The sequence below is a fragment of the Poecilia reticulata genome, linkage group LG2 (genome assembly GCF_000633615.1).
Source record: "Poecilia reticulata strain Guanapo linkage group LG2, Guppy_female_1.0+MT, whole genome shotgun sequence".
Classification (NCBI taxonomy): domain Eukaryota; kingdom Metazoa; phylum Chordata; class Actinopteri; order Cyprinodontiformes; family Poeciliidae; genus Poecilia; species Poecilia reticulata.
In genome coordinates this window covers 11,475,387-11,496,081 of record NC_024332.1, presented here as the reverse complement: position 1 = coordinate 11,496,081, position 20,695 = coordinate 11,475,387, and the positions used below count along the sequence as shown (strand labels likewise).

The 20,695-nt window shown below is 38.6% G+C and overlaps 1 protein-coding gene across 1 annotated transcript in view; it reads left to right on the top strand.

Moving 5' to 3' along the window:
- Positions 1 to 18,573, top strand: part of LOC103477666 (collagen alpha-1(VIII) chain-like) — a 27,120-nt gene extending 8,547 nt beyond the window's left edge. Inside the window, exons 2-3 of the mRNA XM_008430924.2 lie at positions 14,491 to 14,788; positions 15,185 to 18,573. Coding sequence (XP_008429146.1) covers positions 14,491 to 14,788; positions 15,185 to 17,130 — 2,244 coding nt within the window. The 3' untranslated portion in view covers positions 17,131 to 18,573. The remainder of the gene's footprint in view (positions 1 to 14,490; positions 14,789 to 15,184) is intronic.
- Positions 18,574 to 20,695: the final 2,122 nt, after the last annotated feature.

Below are 20,695 nucleotides of genomic sequence, written 5' to 3'. Positions count from 1 at the left end.
CCTCCTTCTCTAATTGACTCCGCTTTCCATGCCTGGGCAAATAAAGGGATAAGGACTGTAGGAGACCTGTTCAAAGACGGGCATCTTGCGTCCTTTCAACAGCTGCAGAAATCATTTGGCCTACCTTCTTCGAACTTTTTTAGGTATCTGCAGTTGCRGAGTTTTGTTAAAAAACACTTCTCACAGATGCTCCAGACTCCAGCCTCCAGTTGGATTGACGAGTGCCTGGAGGTGGACCCCAAGCAGAGAGGGGCCACATCGAAGGTATACGCATTAATTCATACAGCGGCTGCACCCTCATTAGACAAAATTAAAGAACAGTGGCAGCTGGAGATGAGATTGAGAATAACTGAGTTAGAGTGGCAGCAGGCAACAAGGCTTATTCATGATTCATCAATATGTATCAGACATGGTTTAATACAATTTAAGGTGGTTCATAGACTTCATTTGTCAAACAGTAAACTCGCAAAGTTGTTTCCAGGATTGGATGAGGCGTGCCCAAGATGTAAAAGCGAGAAAGGCACTCTTGGTCATATGTTCTGGGAATGCCAAAAACTGCAGACCTTCTGGAGATCTTTAAGACCCTGTCGGAATCGTGGATTATTAATATTCCGCCGAACCCTCTTTCTGCAATATTTGGGGTTGTTCCTTGGACATGTTGTGTGTCCACCCGACAAGCTTCAGCTGTAGCCTTTTCCACATTGGTTGCTCGTCGACTCATACTTCTATCATGGAAAAAAGAGTCACCTCCTTCCCATAAACAATGGATTAAGGACTTGCTTTCAATTCTCAAAGTTGAACAACAGAGATATGTTGTGCGGGGTTCTGTGGACAAATTTTACAAAGTGTGGCGGCCATTCTTGTGTCACATTGAGGTACTTCCAGTCAATCAGTCAGTCCAGCATGGAGTTAACTAAGTCAACCTTTTTTCAGGAGAGGAACTGCTGACCCGCTGGAACAGTCATTAACAGTAAATACATAAATATTTCCTACTTTAAAAATATTTGTTAGGGCTTTCTGTTTGTTTTATTAAGAAATGTTGACATATTTTATTAATTCAGTGTTCAGTGGTCATTTAATGTATTATTAATGTCAGACACAGACCTGCAGCCCAGGGGCGGATCTAGATGGGGGCCAACAGGGTTTTTTTTGTAACCTTCACAATTTTACTTTAACAATGAATTTAAAATTATATTGTTGCACTTTTAGCTGCTGTATAGGATCACTCTTTCCATTTGCCAGGGATCTGCAACCTAGATCTCTAGAGACAAAAGTGTCTCTTTGGCTCAATTACTATATCAAATGATGAAATATTGCTCTGTTTTTTATTTAATTCTTTTTTAAGTGTTGCCATGAAAAAAACACTGACTATCCTGGCCATTGTGGTAAACTTAATCTAGAACCAGCCTCCAAACCTAACTCCTTATTTGTATAAATATTTTAGTAATATTCTTTACAATATCAGAATGTTCACATCACTAATGCTTTTCGAGCCATGTCTGAGGACACATTTTGATTATTAAATCAGGTGTTATGATCAGTTACTCGGTGCTTGAGTAGTTTACCAAATACATTTTACACTTGCTTAATTAAACTTGTTTAGAGTACAATTTTGGAGGACTCTATGCATGAACGATTGCTCTATGGATCACTTTTTAAAAACAAAAACATTGCCATAAAATATTATCTATCACTGCAGATTTATGACAAACTATGTTTTCTCCAAAATCCTAACTAGACAGAGTTATAACTTTTATGAACTCTTATTCAACAGAAAAACAACCTGGACAGCGGGAAGAGGGAGGATCATATTTTAGCTTTTAGTGGCAGTTTTTGGCAGTCGGATCTTGTAACAAATTGGGTTTTTTTCAGTCATGAATTTTGAAATTACCCAAAAAAGACTTTATCCACGATGATACAAACTTGCAGGGGACAGAATATTTACATAAACACATGCAAATGAGTTGAGGCATGCATGTAAAGTAAAATCACTCAAATTCAAGGTAACGTTTAACTACCTCAGCATTACTTTTTAGTATCTGCCTCATTCTAGCTCTTAAATCATCCTCTTTTCTGTCCTACTTTATTTTCTTTCTTTCCTTCCTTTTTTATTTTTAGAGTCCTTTACAGACTGGCAACCCCGCCTCTCGCCCGAAGCGTTCGCTGGAGATAGGCACCAGCACCCCTTCATCACCCCTAGTGTGGCCACTAGAGAGAAGGATGTAAAGAAAATGGATGGATTTTATTTATATCATAAAATCCAGTTTGTTTTTCAGTCATTATTATAAAATATAAGATAAAATAGTTAAAACATTATTTCCCATGCTCATTTTACCGATTGGCTGCCAGTCAGGCTTATAATGCTACGTCGCTCCTCAAGCTAGCATAGCAGCTTGATAAACGTAATGGAAAAGTCTCTGACAAGAAAAAGACCAAAGTTCTGCTATGGAAACCTTAAGAACTCCTAGCTGACTAAAATTAGAAGGTATGACGCAGCATTCATGACAAATGAATGTTGTAATTATTGAATAGTGAAAAAGAGTGAGAAAAAACGTTCTCGACGTTGATGTTTTATGTTTTGTAGCACTGTCTTTGGGTTAGAAAAGATGGTCCCTGCCTGGATGCTAAAGCTGTTTGAGGGGCCATGATGTAGAAAAGCTTGGGAAACCATCAATATTTTCATATTTATATTCTGAAGCCATTTGAATGAATGTCTGATAAAGCTCTCTATTTGCTGCTTTCTACCCTGAGAAGCACCATGGTTATGTTCTTTAGGTTTAGCTCAGTGTTGCTAGCCTTTTGGATTAACCAAAATGTTGCAGTTGGGTTTCATCACACCGTAATACATCCCTCCACAATGCAACTAGTGTTTGTTGGAACATCCTGCTGTGCAGACCCTGCACACAAAATCCCAGGCAGTGCCCAAAACCACCAGTCCACTTGAGGGAATCCAACTCACACAGGTGTCACCATCAGACGCCCATTACTGCTGGTCTGAGAGCTTCACTCTTGCCGTCAGGCTGCGTTGTTGATGCCCTCTGTGTCTGAATTCAGATTAAAATGTGGGAAATCTTTTGGGGTATTTGTGGTTTGGTTAAGATTAGATTGGAAAAGATGTGATTCATGCAACATAGCGCCTCCCCAAATGAGAAACAAAAACACAAAGATAATATTTTGTAATTTTCTCCCCTCAGTTTAGATAACCATAGCCAGATGTTTTGTTTCCAAAGTTGAGCAGAAGTATGTCTTCGTATTGTCACCAAATGGTTGGTGACAATACCGATCAGGCCTTGCTGGATAAAAACTCTTAATAGTTGGACCGTTATAAGGACACAACATCAGTGTCACTTCATCACAAAGTTGCAAAAAGCCAAGTAGAGATTGTTGTCAAACTATAACAGTCTAAGTCTGTGCTAACTGATGTGTTGAGTGTTTTGTAGGCGTGAGCGGGTATGAAATTCTCGTAGTATAATGATTTATACCATAGTATATATTTACACTGAATTTTTACTGACTTTATAACCACACTGTAGAACATGAGCTAATTGCTCTTGCTTAAATGAAAAGCAAGAATTAATCTCACTACTGCTAAGCTAATATAATAATAACAGTTTTAACATTGATTTATTTAGATTTTCTTGCAGAATAAGCCTTATTCTGCAAAACAGTTTCAAGAAACTTTTGTGGCGTGAAAAACTACACACAAAAAAATCTAAAATTTTTTGTAGTTTTTATCTAAAATATTCAAAAACTCCAGCCTAAACAGCTGAAATACATACTTGCAGGGTTTCCCCCAGAAAACGTGCTAAGCCTGGTGGTCGCGACGCCAAGGCGGTCCACCGTGTTTTTGTATTAAAAGATGTTAAATAGACAGGAATGGTAAAAAATATTACTAGGTAATTATATGTTATGAGAAAACATCGCCAGTGAAACGCTATTTAAACCCACAATTAGTCTTAAAAACAACAAATCAAAAACTACAATTAAGATGAATATCAATTATTTGCACTTCTGTTTAATCCAAATTAAGTCAGCGGCTTCATTAGACCCCCCAAGGCTTCAGGGGCCCATAAATGCTAATATTTTATCACAGACCACAAATACATAAATGTAACATTTGTTTATTATAAATGCTGCTAAATTTGAGTTAATGGTTTCAGCATACATAAATAAAAGATTTTAAATTGTTTGACATGTAAGATATTAAGAAGCTGGCAAGTAAACTTTGTAAAAGTTCAAAGAACAATTTTTATAGTTAGATTGTTTTGTTACAATAGCAACAATCTGATGCTGTGAGTTTAATCTTTGAGTTTGAGCTCTCTTTGTTCACAAATACAAATTAGTAAAATGCGATTATAATTGATTGCTTTTTAGTTTGGCCAATTAAACTACCGTATTTTCGGACCATAAGCTGCTACTTTTTTTCCTATGCTTTGAACCACGCGGCTTGCCCGGTGCGGCTTTTCTGTGTATTTTTCTTCAACCACCAGGGGGCTCTTTAGCAGGAAGTCAATCATTGGAAGTCAAAATTGGAAATCAAAGAAGAAAGTGTTAATTTTTATTTAGAACAAGCACATGCTAGCTTGGCATGTAAGCTTGGCATGCAGCCAACCGTGGTTCGGCGTTGGAGATGGAGGGTTATGTCCTTAGTAAATCCAGCAGATTTATTAGGACACAGCCCTTTGCTGCATTCTGCTGGGCCCTTATGGAAAAGCGAGAGCGGCGGAGATACCAGCGGCTTATAGCCCGGTGCGGCTTATAGATATACATTTCCAGTTTTTAATTTTTATTTTTTTTTGTAGCTGCAGCTTATAGTATGGTGCGCTCTATAGTCCAGAAAATACGGTACTCCTCCTCTCCCAGATTAAATCGAACACAGAAGCTATTAGAGGTGCTGATGGTTTTTAGCAACAAAAGGGGCCCCTAAGTTAGATTCTGCTCTAGGCCTCATACAGCCTTGGACCGACCCTGCATGAGTTAAATCTGCTGCAGATGCGCAACAAATGGGAGATTGACTTAAATGCTGCTAATGTGGCTCTAGTAGCTCTTCCATTTCGTGTCTGTTGAGTTTGTAAGAAGGGGACACAGAAAGTATTTTGGTTGGTTGTGTTTATGAGACAAGTTTCTCAGATTTTCCTCCGGCTGCGCTCATTAACTGACTGGTTGACTAAATGGACAAAGCATTTGGTATGGTTTGATGCTTTATGTAGGAAAAATAATAATAAAATAATATAAAATCAGCGTGATGCGTGACTGCGAGGCAAGTGCGAAAGCTCCTCACCGGGCTGAACCTGCATGATGAGATTAGCGCTGGTTCATTAACCACTAACAAACCAGCGGGAACACAGACATAAACTTTATCAGTGCAGACAGAGCAGGCGCTGGGCAGCATGTTGAAATGGAAAAGCCACATAAAATTCTTTGTCCATAAATATAAATCATTCTCACCGCTTGCTCAATGCACCTCTGAAAGCACGACTACAAGTTATTCCTGCGGTTCACGTAGAGCTGCACAACCAGAGCTAATGCGGTGGGTTTAAACTCCTACCTTCATCAAAAACTCTGGAAAGAAACATAATTCCTCACAGGAGGTTGATGTAAATATCCATACAGGTCAGCCTGTGTCCAGTTTGAGTGAAACGAGACGTGCGAGATCCGCGTTGAGGTAAACTTCATCCAGCTGATGCAGTGCACATGATATCTTTCACTATACTCAAGGGAAATTCAAAGAAACTGTTTTTACAAACTGGGGCCATTTCTGCTAATGTTTTTCATAAAACCAGTGTGGGCCACCAAACAAATTTCAAGAAAAGATTAGAGAGCTAACTAGTCATGAGCTCCTCCATGTTCAATATCTAATGCCTCCACATCTTGAGGCATTAGCTGTTTTGACTCATATTCACACAGTTCAGGAAATATATTTCTGCAGTTTAAAAGCACCAAATTCCCCAGTGGAGTGTGTGGTTTTAGCATAGAATAAATTATAAGATCTGGTTATTGGCCAAAACACTTTCATTGCTCACAAAAATCTTCATTCATTTGGAGGGTTTTTCCACTTATGAGTCAGTGCAAATATGAAAAATAGCTGAAAAAATTAGGAATGTGGCAAAACCACCCTACAAAAAAAAAATCTGACGGTCAAACTGAAGACTCAAAAATGCAGACTCGCCTGGGATGCCTTTTCCTTCCTGCTGTGTGAGAAAGTGGAACATGTCATGAGAAATAAACTCTAACATTCAAACCGGAGTGTGCAAAACTCAAAGCTGCTATTAACTGCTATCCACAGACATTAGATACTCTGTTTTGACAGAATTCAAGGGCTAACAGGAAATTTTTTTCCCAAATGATTTAAGTTTTTTTGGGGGCGGGGGAGCCTGGGATGAAAGTCGTGGCTAGACATTTGGTGACTTGGTTCTTAGCGCTCCAAGAGAAAAAGAGAAACTGTATGGAAGATAGATGAATAGATAGAGAAACTGTCTGGTTTTCCTTTATGCTTTCTTACTGACTTTTACTTTTTAAACTCTTGAACTGAATATCTGGTCCAGAAGGCTCAACTTTCTTAATACAAAGAAACTGAATACAGAAGTGAAAGAAAGTTGAATGAGAGGAAATCAACATTGGATTTCAAGTGATGGAACTACTTTGTAGTTGATAAGTCAACTATGAAGAGAGAAAAGGGTGAAAAGAAAAGCAGCCTGTGATGAACGTGGCTGTGGATTGTGGAAATAATAGCACAAATCTGGCCTTATTTCTTGAAATAATTTAGTATTTTTATTAACGTCTTTCTGCCTGTTAGAAGTAAATAAAACAATTCTAAAATGGACTTTGGTGCCCTCTGGTGCAAGTTCAATATAATATTAGAACATCACAGTAGTTGGACACCAAGATCTTGTCTTTATTATACAGTGATATTTTTCAAATGTATATTTCATTTTATTTTTGATGAAAGTGCCTTACAGATATTGAAAAATAAAATCACTTTTCTCAGAAAATAGGATTATTCCAGGGGATTAACAACAACAATAATAATATTTTTCAACTAGAAAAGGTGTGTTTTACACAGTCACATCCAGCAGACAATCACTGACACCCTGACTCTCAAGAATTTGAATATAAAGTTAAGTGTAAAAAAAATGTTTTGTCTGAAAATTATTATGATCTCACAGTCATGGCCTCTCACAACTGCCATAAAAAGGAACTAAGAGAACAAGCTGGCTCTTCATAGTGCTGTACTGAAATGTATAAATGGAAAGTTGAGTGGAGGAAAAACAAGTAGTTGAAAAATGTTAAGCTTTAAATCTAAGGCAGTTATTGCCTACATCCATAGGGACAATACACCACAATGGAATTTTATCAAAGAAGCCACAGTTCATAGAGAGATTCTTCAAAGTAAAAACATTAAACAGAAAGTTAAATGGAAGGAAAACCTGGTTAAAAGTTATTATGGTTTATATTTACTGAGTAAACAAAGGTCATTATCAGAAAAATAGAAATATCCATTGTAAGGTAAAGGGAATTTTATAGCACATTTTCAGCAACAAGACATAAAAAGTGCTTTACAGGAATTAAAAGGAAATACAAACAAAATAAACCAAAGGAAAGAGCAAAAGAAGAAAAATAATCTGATGTTGATCTAAAGTCTGTAAGCTAGGTGCTCCTGTTCGGGGTTGCTAAGCATCCTGTGGTCTAATTCGATTTCTGGGTTTGGAGAACAGGAGTCTAAAAAGTAGTCTAACAATGTTGATCCAGAAGTTTCCTCTGGGCTTCTCTTCTCTGCATCTAAATAGTTAGTACTCGACAGTTTCTCATAAAATAAGCTGGAGTGACTAATCTAACTCCTTTTCTGGGTTAAAAGTGAGTACTCCACAGTTTCTAAATAATGATGATGAATCTAAGAAATGTAGTATTGGTCTAGATCAGTGTTTCTCAACCTTTCTCTGCCCAGCGCCCCCCTAGCCTTTATCCAGGTCCCTCACCGCCCCCCACCAAAGAATTTGCAGACTACTTTGCCCTCACTGTTATTTTATTATTAATATTACTATCACTATTGTAGATGTTTTGATTTTTATGCTTGTTTCTGTATTTATCATCAAAAATAATTTCCCAGAGAACAAAAAAGTCATGGGAATAGAAATTATTTTCACAGGCATCTACGACAAATGCAATGAACATTCAAGTTAAAATTTGTAGGCCTAACAGCCAATCAGAGTGGAAAAAATATTCTTATTTTGTGTCATTTTCTAGTTGTTAAATATTCCACAAAATGACCAGATAAAAGATGTTCAACATGCCAGTTTAAACTTTGATCTATTTGCAAACGACTGAGCTCTGCAACATTAAACCATGGATAGAACTGTAACTACATTAATCATAACTCTTCTTCTATTCAGTGTTTCTGTTGGTTTCTGGTGGTGCAGCTCTGTGCTACCTTCAGGAGAATGGGACATCAGAGTATCATCCATAAAACTTCACTCACATTATTGTGCAAACCAGAGCTTTCAGTGGAAAAACAACTTCCAGATCCTTTTAATGCCATACAAATATGAGACAGAAACATGGATTATATCTTCATATAGACCTGTCTATTGATTATAGATTAATAGTTTTACTGGACAGAAATTACAAAGAACAAATCTGGTTCTTAATCAAATCCTAATGAGTCAAATTGAAAGTGTCATGGAGTCATCAGCCTCATGACATTAACACTGACATGAAAAATAATATTGAAGAAATAAATATATCAAATCTAATTAAAAACATAAATAAGTGATCAGTTCTGTACTGTTATGGTCTTAAAGATATATTTATTCTCAGTACTAGATGTGGTCTCAACAAACCCATGACATTTCAACAATATTATTTTACCTTTTATCTGGAAATAGTGTCTGTTTATTCTTGCCATACAGTCTCTGTATTAAGTATTGCTCTAAAGGTCTTGCTATACCAGTTTATTCCTCTGTATTTACTTTAGTTTCTTAGTTTATTCTTGCATTTTGTTCTTCATTCATTTCCATTTAGTTTCATTTGATTAGTATTATCCTCTCTTGGCTTATTGCCAAGAGAGGATAATACTAATAAATCTAGCAACTGGAAATAAACTAAGGTGGATACTTAGTTTCTTTCCAGTTGCTAGATTTATTTTATGATTTATTGACCACCAGTAATCTTCACTCATCACCTGCTGCGCCGCCTAATCGTCATGTTTTCACATCATGTGTTGATTTTTCACTGTTCAGCGTCGGATTCTCTGTTTTTGTCATAATTCAAATCTAGTTCGTCTCTCCGTTTTATGTCCTGCTTCTCCTGTTTCAGAGTTTTGCCAATGTGAACATCTTTTTTTTTAACCCCCTAAGGTGCAGGGCGGTCGGGAAGCGTATCGATGGGGAAAAGGCAGACTGACATAAACCTTTTAAAACAACGGAAACAATTTCTGCATTCTGATTATTAAAATTTGAAAGTGCTGTGGTACCATTGTTCTATCACCCCCGTTTCATACCGGACCGCTTACAGCACCGGTGTTAACGCTATAAAATGAACGCTCTCTATCATGGCATCACATATGGAGGGATTTCTTGATTTAAATAGGTTTATTTTTCAGCATGCTGCTGTCACCTGATTGGTGGATTCTTTTGTGCAAACTGCCTTGGCAAAAAGTTATGATTTCTGAATATAAAAAGGTGCAACAACTTACCTTCCTTTTGCAAAATGATGTGAAATCTGAAGCCAATCCTGTAAAGCAGTGGTCCGCAACCCCCGGTCCAATTGGTACCGGGCTGCGCAAGAAATAGTGAAATATTTCCGTTTTATGTATTATTTGAGTCTGGATGATCTTTTATTTTGAAAATCCTTTAACCGGATTCTCTCGGTTACTTGCGGGCCAACACTCAGGCCACAAGCAGCAAAATGAGTAAGAAACAGATCAGATGTCTTTGGAAAGTTTCTTTGCAAAGGGGAAAAGGCTCAGAGAAGAGACAGGAGAATGGATTTATCCCGGACCGGTAGGTGAGTCCCACATTACAAGCCGCTCTGCGTAACATGCGGCGACCGGCTGCTAATGAGGCAATGAAGCTTCAAGCTGCTTCGCCACRTAGAGACCAAGCAGGCTGTGGATATAAGCAACACTTCGGGTGTCATTGTCTCTCATCACTCCCTGATGGGACCATCTCGTTGCAGAGAAACAAGCTCAGGGCTCCCATTAGTCATTATCGTGAGTTAAAGTTTTCACGAAAGTAAAATGTTCGTTTTTTGTGGCGCATCTGTATCTTATTTTGAAGGGATATGTAAACGTTACCATAGCGACCAGAGTCAGAGCGTTTGGGCTGCGGTCGAGAGGAGAGGAGTAGAGCTTGAGTCTTAAGTCTGGTTTAGACAGAAAGATTTAAGAATTGTCGGCCGATTCTCCAAACCTCTGTGATCACAGAGCTGATAAAAGTCCAACAGGTTCGATTGGTTCATGTCTCCAGCTGCACGGCAGGAGCAACACGAACTGATTCCAGTCACGAACATCCCGATTCCAGAGGATAATCCAGTAAAACCCCCAACATAGCGGGAATTTAGAATAACCAAACACGGATGACGATGTAGAAGCAATAGTGATAGTTTGTGGAGTCATTTGAATAAAAGAAGTAATAAAAAGAAAAGGCGGTGGATAAAAGACGACGGGAGCAGCCGCTCTATTTGCTGCACTATTGATTTGGAGGTGAATATGTTTTTTCATAGTTAACATTTTTAACTGAACAAATATAATAATGACCTTTAGATTTAATAATAAACATTTCCACATATCATCTCCGATATCCACCGGACTCAGTTGCGCGATATGTCAGCTGTTTGGGATTCCCCTCTGTTCTTACGTCACCGCGCTTTTTGATTGGCTACCTGTCACATTCAGCAGACCGGTCCGCGGTAGTAAAAAGGTTGGAGACCACTGCTGTAAAGTGATGACATGCCCCTGCTTCTTATCGTTTGTTTATTGAAGCAGCCCATCTGGAATCAGTCAGCAGGAGAACACGAAGGGGAATGGAAACCTGATTGTTCTCAAAGCCAAGTTGGAGGTGATAAAAGAGTATTAGCTCGTCACAAAGCCCAACCGGCTGCGGTTGGAAGCTTGGCAAAGACGTTCACAGGATGAGGTGATCACTGCGGGCCAAGACTTTTTGCTGCATGGGACCGTCATCAAGCAAAAGACGATGTTATAGAATTTTCAATGAAATAGACTCATAAAAAGATAAAACATAACATTTGTTCTGCCAGGTCAAGCTGCACTGTTAAAAAATCCCCCCCCCCCCCCCAAAAAAAACAAACGCCAGCAGCTGGGGTTGCCGAAATTCTACCGTAAAACAAAAAAACGATTTTACCTGTATGTCATGATGGAGTCTTAATTTCTTAACCCACATGCAGAACACCAGGAAGAGAACAGAAATCAGTCAAATAAGTTTATTGTAAACATAAAATAATGATTAACAATAAGGTTCTGGGGAAAGTCTGCAATTTGAATCACCGGAGCACTGGAATGTGAAAAAGAGAGATGGTGAGTTCAGGTGTCTAGAAAACGACAGTGTCAGAATAAACGGACTGGTCTTATTTGGGTGGAGGTAGGTCTTGTCTGGGGTTAGTTCCTGCCTGCCTGTAATGCTGACTGCTCTGTGCTGCGCTGCACTGCACAGTTCTCAGGAGTGAAGGAAAACTAGAGGGCGTAGTCTGAAGTAGAGAAAGACAAAAGGTGAAGAAAGGTGCCAAAGGAAGGTTAAGTTGAATGTATTTTTAGTTCCAGCCTGTGAAGCGACCCTAATGTTAACTAACGTAAGTTGCACTTGAACGACAGTAATGTTCTTCATTAATATAGTTTGGCTTTTATGCTAATGTTTCAGATTTTGAAGATTTCCTGGTTGTGGTATTTATGCCCCCATCCACCCAACTCAATCTGGTTTCTTCAACATGACAATAGATTTGTGCTTCTTATAATAATAATAATAATAATAATAATAATAATAATAATAATAATAATAATAATAATAATAATAATAATAATAGTAATAATAATAATAATAATAATAATAATCAATTTAATTTGTACCGCACTTTTCATTAGGAAAAATCTCAAAGTGCTACACAGTACAACTAAAGTCAAAGATAAAATCAGCATCATAAAAATCATGTGGAGGCAGAATAGGCTTGCTTAAATAGAAAAGTCTTTAAGCCTCTTTTGAAGTCAACCAGTGGTTGCGAGAGAATCCAGGAGAGAGTTTCAGAGACGGGGGGCAGCCTCAGCGAATGCCCGATCACCCATGATCCTTAATCTGGATCGAGGAAGATGGAGGAAGTTGCAGTCTTGTGATTGTAGAGATCTGGTGGATGAATGTGGAATGAGAAGGTCCTTCAGATAATCCGGTGAGGTTCCGTTTAAACACTGATGGGTAATGAGAGCAATTTTGTACTGAATTCTGTAGGTGACAGGAAGCCAGACAGGAAGTTCTTAAACAGAAACTGCTTACCAACCTGTGTTTAAGATATGTATATTGGCTTATTGTTGTGGGGTTTTTTATGCATGTAGATCAGAAAGACTAGTATGTGCTGATTGTTGCCCTGTTGCCTCACGAAATGTGTTCGCCAGTCACCCACAGGAGATAAATACAGCTTGTTTGAGTCCCAGAGCTTTGAACTCTGGGACTCAACATCCTCTTTGTGTAACATCAAGAGGATGTTACACAAAGTGTCTCTTTGTGTAACATCCTCTTGAATTTAAAATCTCAGAACTTATGAATCACGCTCTGGTTCGAAAAAGATGTTTGGCTAAATATTTCCTGCAACCATGCGCTTTTTGGCAACATGAAAAACCTCATTGTGTGATACTAAGTTGCATAGTCACTTTTGTGACCCAGTAAGGTGTCTTGTGGGCCAAATATATGCTTTATATCCATGAGATATATATGGGATCACGTTTATCTATAAAACTTGGCATGTTTTTGTCAGTTAATCCGACATTTCGGATCCGACATTATTCGCCCTACTGGTCGAGTAATTTTAATGTCAGTTTGCATTCAGGAGTGAGTTACATGATTAACAATGGCAACATTTACAAGCTCTTCTCACATGTTCAAATATGACATCTGCTCTAACCACATTGTTCCTGAGCTCGATTCAGTTGCATAGGTTAAGAGTATAATAAAAAAATATTATGAAGTAAATACAAAATATGAAAATTAAAAAGAAAATAATTAATAAAACAAAATGAAAAACTAAATCATAGTGATAATGTTGAATTGATCATGTTGAAATATGAATCTATGTGAGAATATATTATCAAATAAGTTGGTCAAATTAATATTTTTTTTATTTCTTGGATGCAAAAACTGGCACATTAATAACTTAATTGAGGCATTAATTTATTTCTACCGTTGTTCCAAATTTTGACAGGATCAGTCCATCATACCTACTACAACATAATATTATTAGAAAAAATATATTTTTAATAGATTTTGCTAATATCCTCAAATATTCCTGAGAGGAAGGGCAACGTGGGCATTTTTTTGTGAGTGCCTTCAAATTTTACCAATTATATAAATGTATTTGTGACAAAAATAATAAAGAAAAGAAGATGTACTTACTATCAGAATAGACTTCATAATATTTGCTAAACATGTACATAACAAAACAAAAAAAATCCCTCATCCATCTATTATTCAGAAATGTCAATGAAGAGGATCTCGCACAGGAACCCTTCATCCTCAGTGCTGGTTACTTTTTCTCTATTATGGTGATTGTGTATTTTAAATAATTGCTTCGCAGATATGTAAGCAAATCTTACTACAATTACTGCAGCAATCAAAATCATTTGATCTCCATAGTTCAGCTTCATTCTAGTCAGTGGCGCAACTACACATTATTCAGGTGGATGCAAAAACATAAATCGGCACCCCCCTTCCCGGGGCGACGATACGTGAAAAGTAAAACTCGCTACATTTACCTCGTTATGTGCGCGAGGTGAAGGAGCGTAAGGCGAGCTGAAGTGTAGGGGAAAACATCATCGGCACGCCGCCCCCTCCAGACGAGGTTTTGGCGCCCCTTCTGGTGCTGCGCCCCTATGCGTTGCATGCGCTGCATACCCACTTTTTGCGCCACTGATTCTAATTAAACGCTAAAGCTGGAGAGAAAACATGGATTCATGTTTATCTCACAGAGCACTCTTGGCATCACTTAGCGGATTCCTCAAATGCAAACACGTTTAAATGATTAAAGATCATGTTCACCAATTCACAGCACTAATTAGATTGTTTTATGTGTGTATGCATTGTCTAAATCCTCAAGGTACACAAGGAAAAAGGGGAATTCACATCCTGGTAGAATAGAGATTTTCTTTTTGTTTGACACTTGTGGTTCTAATAACATCTTGGACATGTTCCTGTAAATTTTTGTACAAAATAGAATTTGTTTTTATTTGGAGAAAAAAAAGACCTGCCAAAACTGTCTTTTTTTCCTCTTTCTCCACAGAAAATTATGGCTGTACCTCTCCGTTTCTTCTGCCATGTCGTCTTTCTACTCCAGCCATATGTAATGAACACAGCTGATGGGGGAGAATATTATGGACCAAAGCTGCCACCTCAGCAGCAGCTTCAGCCCATCCCACAGTACAGCGATGACTTTCCTCAGCAGCAGTTCCTGGGGAACGAGATGCCACATTCACCTTTCAGCAAAGGGATCCCATCACTGTCTCAGTACAGAAAAGACGCTCCACAACTGCCAGTGCCTTTGCAAATTGGAAAAACGAGACCATTGACAAAAGGCAAAGGTGATGTTTTACACTAGATAAACAAAAATTACTCCATTGACATGGAAGCTTTATCCTTTTTTAACAATATACTAGACAGAATCGGAATAAAGTAGCGTGTGGTGTTCCACAAAGTTTGGTATTGGGACATCAGTTATTTATTCATCCATCCATTTTTCTATTGATATATTGGTGTGTTACACACCACACACACATCTCATGGATATTTGCTTGATTTTGGGTTTATTTTTAAAAGTTAATTCACATTAAGATCAAGAAATACCCATATTCCAAATAATAACACAAATTGTAGTGCTCTATTAATATTTAATAAAAAATATTGAAGTCATTTATTAATTCATTTTTTATTCAGTCATTACATCATGATCATGTATGTCTGTTTTCACTTATTCACAGGACAAACCTTTCCAAGGGGATCTAAAGGTCCTCTTCCTGTTCCTGGTGGGAAAGGTTTCACAGACAGACATCAAGGCATCGAAGGCCCCCCTGGACCAGTGGGCCCACCAGGTCCACAAGGCCCCTCTGGGCTTCCAGGACAGGGGATTCCTGGATCACCAGGAAAGCCAGGTCCCCCTGGTCCTCAGGGATACAGGGGAAATGGAAAACCTGGAATCCCAGGATTGCCTGGAAAACCTGGAGGCAATGGATTACCAGGAGCAAAAGGGGATCTTGGACCAATTGGTGGTCAAGGGCCAACAGGACTTCCTGGGCCTCCAGGACTCCCAGGTCCCACTGGACTCCCTGGAATTTCAAAATCAGGAGGCCAGGGGTTACCAGGACTGCCAGGGCAACCAGGAGAACCTGGCCAAAATGGTCCACCTGGGTTTCCTGGCCCTCAAGGTCTAAAAGGCGATAAAGGGCTTGGTCTGCCTGGTTTTCCAGGTGTAAATGGACCTGGTGGGCAACCTGGTCCACCTGGACAAGTGGGCCTCCCGGGCAATGGCAAACCTGGTCTGAATGGTGTACCTGGACAACCAGGATTTCCAGGAAAACCAGGTCCTCCTGGAGAAGCAGGGCTAGTAGGAGCACCAGGTCAAAGAGGCCAACCAGGACTTCCAGGCGTACCAGGAATAGGAAAACCAGGAAAAGATGGTGTTAGAGGGTTACCAGGGTTCTCTGGAGGAAAAGGCGAACCAGGGCCTCCTGGTTTAATTGGACCACCAGGCTTGACAGGTTATGGTAAAACAGGATTTCCAGGGCCTAAGGGTCACAAGGGACATGCTGGTCTTCCAGGACAACCAGGCCCAAAAGGTGTCAGAGGTCAAGTAGGTCAACCTGGAGTTATTGGTCTAACTGGTTTGACAGGAATACCCGGTGCACCAGGGCCCACCGGGCCTCCTGGTAGTCTTGGCTTCCCAGGACACAAGGGAGAAGATGGCACATTTGGCCCTAGAGGAAATCTTGGAATGAAGGGTGAAACTGGACCTCCTGGTCTTTCAGGACAGCCAGGTAGGCCAGGAGAGGGTGGACAACCGGGACAAAGAGGATTCCAAGGGCCAATAGGGCCAAAAGGACAAGCTGGGGCTAGAGGTTTACCTGGTGCCCCTGGTGCTGCAGGATTACAAGGACCAAGAGGAGAGGGAGGAGAGTCTGGAAACAAGGGCCAACCAGGTCCACAGGGGATTCCTGGACTTACAGGACCAGGGGGACCAATTGGACCTCCTGGTCGTCCAGGACAAAAAGGTGAAACGGGACCAACAGGTACCCCTGGTTATCCTGGTAATGGGACCCCAGGAACCCCTGGTGAAATTGGCCCTCAAGGAAACCCTGGTCCCAGCGGTCCTCCTGGACTTCCTGGACAACCCGGTCCTCCAGGTCCTCCCGGCCCTCCAGGAATACCTGCTGAATCTTTTGACATTATTCAATTCCTCCCTCACACAGGCCCCTACAATGGACAAGGTCACAAAAAGCCAGGCAATGGAGTCGAGATTAGTGGAACCAAGCAGCAGATTCCTGCATTCACCTCAAAACTGACAAATCCATTCCCTCTAGTAGGTTCCCCAATCACATTTGACAAACTTCTCCACAATGGAAATCAGGACTACAATCCACAAAATGGTATTTTTACATGTACTATACCAGGAATCTATTATTTTGCTTACCACATCCACTGCAAGGGAGGCAACGTTTGGGTGGCTCTGATGAAGAACAGTGAGCCAATAATGTACACTTATGACGAGTACAAAAAGGGTTTCCTTGATCAGGCTTCAGGAAGCGCTGTACTCCCACTGAGAAAAGGAGACACTGTCCACGTAGAGCTGCCATCAGACCAGGCAGCAGGACTTTATGCTGGTCAGTATGTCCATTCCACATTTTCTGGACACTTACTGTACTTGATGTAATAAGTAGAGGCCATTGTCATACATTAAAAGGGAAAAGTATCCAAGACTCAGTGTTTGTAGGCCAATATTAGGGAATATATGTAGGAAAAACTCAGTGCTTCCGGGTGTCAGGTGCCTAGAGTAGAAAATATTGACCCTTTGCATGTTGTGTTACACTTTTCAGAAAGTGTCCCATTCTGCCATGACAGACATCCAAAGGATGTATATGTCAGTTCCTTTAAAGCTTGTCAAAAAACATAGTTGATAGCCTAATATGACTTTTATTTAGTTGATTTCACTATAAAAAGGTCATACATTGTTGGCTGCATAAACAGATATGGATGCAAACCAAACTTATCACTTTATTGTATACCTTTTGAAGCGGAAACAAGACAACAATGGACAATGACGTCAATTGTAAGGACTTTCAGCCCTCTGTGCATTTGCGGGTTTGCATCAAATAAGTTTTTCAAGGTTAGCAGACTTAACATTTATGGAACTCTCTCCTGGACTATTTGAGAGCCCCACAATTATTGTTCGATTTTAAAACTGGCTTGAAAACTTATCTTTTTAGATAAGCCTACTCCACTTTTAAATGATTGTCTTTTTTTTATTGTTGATTTTATTTGTTTTTAGATGCACCATGTATTACTTTGAAATTTTTATTAATGAAAAGTGCATTATAAATTAAATTGATTATTATTATTACATTTGTAAACTTAATAAGCAAGTAAGTCTAGTAAGATTCAATGAAATATTAGACAATGCATGTGTGTAATAATTAGTAAATATCCAAAAAATGCCCCACCATCATGTAGCCTACCATGTACAAACAATATTGGTAACCATCTAGACTTCTGATTGCTTTTAAGTCTGTTCTGGTGGAAGGAAAGCACTGTTATGACATAATGGTGTAAATATTGTGGTGTGAATTCAGGCAAAGATGGTGATTTGATCGAATCAGCAAGCATGTCAGGAGGGAGAAAGTATGGGTCGGTTTCTAAGTGCTAGCTCTTTCCAACTTTTATAAATACCGCTGTCTATAAGCCCCAACCAGGTCTGTTACTTCCACAGACAAATTAGTCTGACTTGAAAAAGTAGAAGTCATAAATGTACTGGCAATACATCTTGGGAAACAATTTTAGTTACTCCCTTCAATTTTCTAGTCTCTCACTTCCAATGTCCATCATGGTGCCTCAGTGTGATCAGGTGACATATTTGCAAAGGGTCAATATATTTTGGTGCAATTAACATTGGTTTCACTTTTACATGTTTAAAGCAAGAGGTGATAGCAACATGCTACCGTTAGTTATTAGTTGCCATATGCACATAATTTGCTGTAAACCTGTTCACCTAGATAACTGGTTAGCATTGCTTTATTCATTTTACTGTATTCTGTGCACAATAAGAACATAACATATAAAATAAGCCATTCATTTATTCAAAATATACTGTCAACATGTATTTTCCATTGTTTATCATTTCTGTATGTTTTGTATATTATTTGGCACATCAGCTGGTAAAATATTAGCTTGATTCAGTATTATATAAAGACATCAAACTACATCTACATCCACAAATTAACAAATTTTCCTACGTGTTTTGCGTTCTTTTTTTCTTGTCATAATAATCATAATAATAATTATGACGTTTCTTTAATTTTTTTTTTTTTTTCCAACTACTGATTACTTGAATTTGCTTTATTTGTTAAGTGAGAAAATTAATTTACTTCAAAAATTTGACAGAAACAATGTGTATGGCTAAAAAAAATCTATTCAAAGATACATTTTTCAAGCAAAATCTGCCAGTTTTCCTTCCTGTGTTCAAATGATGTCTCATTTTGAAACAAAATTCCTTGTATTTTTCAATATACTCATAGCGTTTCCAAAACATGTGAACTTTCTTATTTTTCTCTAAACAGTATGTCAGCAAAAGAATAAAACTTTTGCTTTCTCTCTAGAATTGTTGCCACTCATGGTGGCAGCATGTTGTAGTTGCTCTGTTATGTTAGTTCAGATTTATTCTCTTTGTAGATGTCAAGTCTATAAACTATTCCCAATACATAAGTGTTCCTCAAATGGAATACTTATGCTTTAATTCAGTATTCTCAAGCATGGTTTGGGAATAATGTCTAAGCATGATGTTGCTTAGATGTTGCACATTTGGACAGAATTTACAACTCCAACATCTCTTTGCCCAGCTTTCTTACCATGCAACCTGACAAGAGATCTGAAAATTAGTGTTAAAAGAAAATTATGTGGATTAGCAGTGCGTGCCATGGTGTCATCGAGAACATGTTACTGTGGAATACAATCACCGGTGACCAAAAATTGAACTGCTACCAGGCACGTGCACAGGGGGGTACTGGAGGTGCTTGAGCACCTGCCCTTTTTGCTCCTTGCCCCCCCCAAGTGCCCTTTTGGTCACATTTTTTATTTTTTTATTTTTTTTGTATTTCCGAAGCCCTTTTCTGACACATAAAAACATGTGCTAAAATTCTTTGCTTTTTTGTTTCTTTTTTGTATAACATAATAAGCCGGTCACCTTGCTACCTTTGACCTTTTGCCTGTGACGCAAGACGCAGTTGCCTCTCGCGCAGGGCGATAAAGCGGCTAATTGCGGAGCTCAACGTAGCAAACGTTCCAGATTACAGAACAGTTTTTGGTGAATTATTAAAAAAAAACGTTTTTGGTGAATAAAGTGGAGTAGACTTGCTACTTGTCAGATGACGGAAAACGTTGAAGTATCGTTTCTGCTTCAGCACGGAGTCGTGGTTTAAGCAGAGASGWAATGAAATACAACAGACACTGACAGGCCTCTGCGTCTGCCTTTCTCTGAAGAACTACTGAGTGAGAGGAGACAACCAGGTGAGGAGAAACTGTTCTTATCGATCGATTCAGTATTTTTATCATACAGACATTAGGCTGTTATTATTGTGCTATTAGCTAGCGGCTAGCTAACGACTTTGTTAGCAAAGCAAGATAACTAAAAAGCTTATTCCCTGTATCTTTAATGATATCAGTCATTCTTCAGTATCGCTTATGCAATAAGGGCACATCGCCCATTCAAAACTGATCATCTCCATAATGGATATATGTCCAATCTTCTAATTTCCTTTGCTGCATAATGTATATTGCATTTATTCTGGCGTTAGGTAAATGTATCTTGAAGGCTTAAATAATAGTCCAACAAGGATATTCATTTAGAATTAAAAATAACTCACCCGGAATTACCATGATAGATATAATAACTGTAATAAAAGTGTCATTAATGAAGGGGAAAAAAACTCAACCCAGAGTATGAAGTTAAAATTGCTTCCCAATTATTCAATGAAAAAAAACAATTAACCTCAGTTAAGTAAAATAAAATTGTAGTCAAAACTTTTGGAAATGTAATGATTCCTTTAAAAGAAAAAGTTTTGTTTGAAAGACTTTTTTTTAATTATGTTTGGTAAAAATGTGTTATTTAAACATTTATTTGCACACATCATAAATATTTTGCTGTGATTTTAGGCCCTGCCCTATGGAAAGCCGTTTCAGCCAAAATTTAATAAATAAATAAATAAATAGGTGAAATAAATAAAAGT